Source organism: Arabidopsis lyrata (assembly GCF_000004255.2).
Source record: "Arabidopsis lyrata subsp. lyrata unplaced genomic scaffold ARALYscaffold_8, whole genome shotgun sequence".
Classification (NCBI taxonomy): domain Eukaryota; kingdom Viridiplantae; phylum Streptophyta; class Magnoliopsida; order Brassicales; family Brassicaceae; genus Arabidopsis; species Arabidopsis lyrata.
The window spans coordinates 2,702,808-2,706,034 of NW_003302548.1; the positions used below are offsets into that span (position 1 = coordinate 2,702,808).

At 30.7% G+C, this 3,227-nt stretch overlaps 1 protein-coding gene across 1 annotated transcript in view; it reads right to left on the minus strand.

The window, feature by feature from the left end:
- LOC9301371 (U-box domain-containing protein 30) overlaps window positions 1-1,432 on the minus strand; it is a 2,344-nt gene extending 912 nt beyond the window's left edge. The window contains 2 exon segments of the mRNA XM_021010572.1: window positions 2-414; window positions 417-1,432. Of these exon segments, the coding sequence (XP_020866231.1) occupies window positions 2-414; window positions 417-852 (849 nt within the window). The 5' untranslated portion in view covers window positions 853-1,432.
- Window positions 1,433-3,227: the final 1,795 nt, after the last annotated feature.

Here is a 3,227-nt window from a genome sequence, read left to right on the forward strand (position 1 = left end):
TATGTCTCTTATCCTTAACCAATCTCATTAACCCAACAAGCAAACTATGACTCGAAACCAGCTCTGCTCTAAACCCCTTCTCTTCCACCAATCCTCTAATCAATCTCGCACAATTGATTTTAGTCTCATTGGATCCATCATTCAACATATCAACAATCAAAGAAACCTTAGCCGGTTGCATCAACCCGGATTTCGAATCCGAATCAAGATCAAGACTGACAAGAATAGCAACAACCTCAGATCCAACAGCATGAGAAGTAAAAGGACCCAAAAGAGAAGAGATCACAGAGACACCTCCTTCTTCAACAACAGTCTTCCTGGCCATAAGATGAGCAACAACAATCTGCTTAAGCTCACTCAACGCATGAACCCTAGCTTGACCTTTAGCTTTCTTCAAAGTCCCCAAAATCTCATAGCTCGTCCTTGAACATCCTCAGAGCGTTTCTTCATCAAAACATACTTCTGAGAGAACCAAGTATAGATCAAATGATGAAGAGTTTTATTAGGAGTTACCGTATCATCCCAAAGCTCTTGCATTGTAGTAGGACAAGTCAAGTGACCTAGGTTAAACCATTTGTGAATGTTTAACCTTTCATAGGTTTGACCAGTACACAAGGTCACAGGATCTTGCATCGGCTCTAACGAGATAGGACAAATGAAAACAGAAGGTATATCTTGTAAATCTAGCTCCTTTATCATCTTCTTCAGATCCAATTTCTCATCAACAACTCCACCATTAACACCACCGAGAACTCCATCTTTCACCGCCGTATCCAGATCTAAGACTTGCCCATCACCACCACCTTCAAATCCTATGAACCCATCTCTCTTTAACGGCTGAAACATCGGCATTTCCAAAGAATCTAAAGAAACAAAATCTCTCACAAAAAAAAACCAATTTTTAGAGACGTTTCTTCTCAAACTCACAACATTTGGGAAAATAATGCCTTTGATAGAAAAGCATGTCTTTATCTAACAAAGAAGCGTTAAAACAACAACACAATCTTCTTCTTCTTCTTCTTCCTCTTTCCTTTTGCTTTAATTTTGTTTTCTCTCTTTTCAACGGTCAAAAAGAAGATTCATTCAACTCTTGTTAATAATAAAACATCATAAACACATGATTGAAGAAGCCCAACTGCTCTCAAAAATGTGAATTTTATAACCACAAATTTCGAGAAACAGAAAAAGGAGAAATCATGAAGAATAATGACAAGGAACAAAAAAAAAAAATCAAAGAACCCAGTACAAAAGGTTTGCACTTTGCAAACCAGAAAATCTCAGAAGATAAAAAGGAAGAGAATTTGAGAAAACCCAGATGACGAAAACAGAAAAAAATTCACGAATTCGTGAGAATGACGAAGAACCCCGTACTCTCTCTTTTGTTTGGTTTACCTTCTTGTGAGTGAGTGATTGTTTTGTTTTTGTTTCTTTGAGAGAAGAAAAATGAAAAATGGGTAAATAAAATAAGAAAGAGAAAAAAGGGTAGAAATTAAAGATTTGTTGAAAGATTCGGGTGGAAAATCTAAAAAAATTAAAGATAAGGTGACCGGTGAATACACTGGTTATAGCCGGTCATTTAGTCCTCTCGACTCGCGTACCACACGTGCAAGCTAAACCACATGCCCTCACCTCCCGGTTTTATTATAATACTCACTTTTTTAATTACCATTGAAAAACTCAGCTTAATTATTGTAATTTCCAATTTTGTCCCTACATTTTAGTTTTAAAACGTAAATAATAAAGAATTCAGAATTTAACTCTCTCAATAATAGACGAAGAGAAAAAGAAAAAAAAAACTCCCAATAATATAGAATTCAGAAATTTTTAAAAATAAAGCTTAGAAAAAATGAAGTCAGTCAAATAATATTCAAATTATATAGGAGATGTAATTGTTCCAATAAAGTGTGGAATAATCGGTTTAAACTTTAAACACTTTAAGTATGTGACTGGGTAGTTTCAATTTTTCTGATAAATATTTTGGTCAAAAGACAGCATTAAATGTTAAGAAAAGCTTAAGATTTCTATAAGAACTTGCCTTTAATCATGCTCTAACCCGTACAGGTCGGGCACGTGTGACGATAAATTCTATGTTTAATTTCTTAACTAGGTGGTTAGTCCACGCGACGCGTGGATTATTCTATAATAGCTTCTATTATATTTCTAAAAAATAATAAAAATAAAAAAAAATTCAACTAACATAGTCAAAAAATTTTATTGTTTTTCTATAAAATTAAATCTCAAAATTTTCTATATGGCAACGATGTGGAAGTTAAATGGTCAAATAAAAACAAAGTGAAACCTTGCATTTTTGTCAAATTTATTTAGTATGGTTATTTATCATTCTAAATTTAAAATAAAATGAAAAATCTATAGAACAAACTTAGAAAAATAAAACAAAAAAAAGTATTACAAAATTTATACTATATCATAATATAAAAATCTATACATTTTTCCTAATTTAGTGAACACCTATGTTGATCATATTTTATATTTATAAATTTAATAAACAAAAATAAGAAGATATATGTAAGCAAGACTTAACTAACAATAAGAAATTAAACACTATAAAATATTTCACAAAAATTAAAAGGCTGAACTCTAGAGCTAATATGAGTCCAAAAGTGCACAACTATATATATATATATATATATATACTATATACACGAAGTATTATCATGTTAATATTACGTTAGACTGACATTAGTTTTTCTTTTAGAGTTTTTAGTTGACCATTAGAAAATTGAGAATTCAATGCCTAAGCTAATGATAATGTGCATTTCTTCATGAATTCAAAAATTATGATAATGTGAATTCAATCTCGTTGTATATTGTATTTTAGAGTCATTTAATAATATTGTCTTATATTTACCATTCATGAATTGTAGTCAATATATATAATCAAATATTTAATGTATTTTAGTGGGAGAATGGAGTTTTTGTAACTATTGGGTAGGAGTTACACTTGGATTAAATGTGGAGTTATATAGTGCAATGAAGATTTTTTTTTTATAATTTATTGGGTAGGAGTTACATTTGGATTCAATGTGGAGTTCATAAATGACTTTGAATATGAGTTAATTAAAATTTAGAAATAAATATTATAATTTTGTTTCTTTTTGCGCTGTTGCATATTTTCATTCTTTAACATGTAAAATTATTATGCATATATAACATTTTAGATTTGGTGGAGGAAATTAAGAAAATGTTTATTTATACAATGATGAATG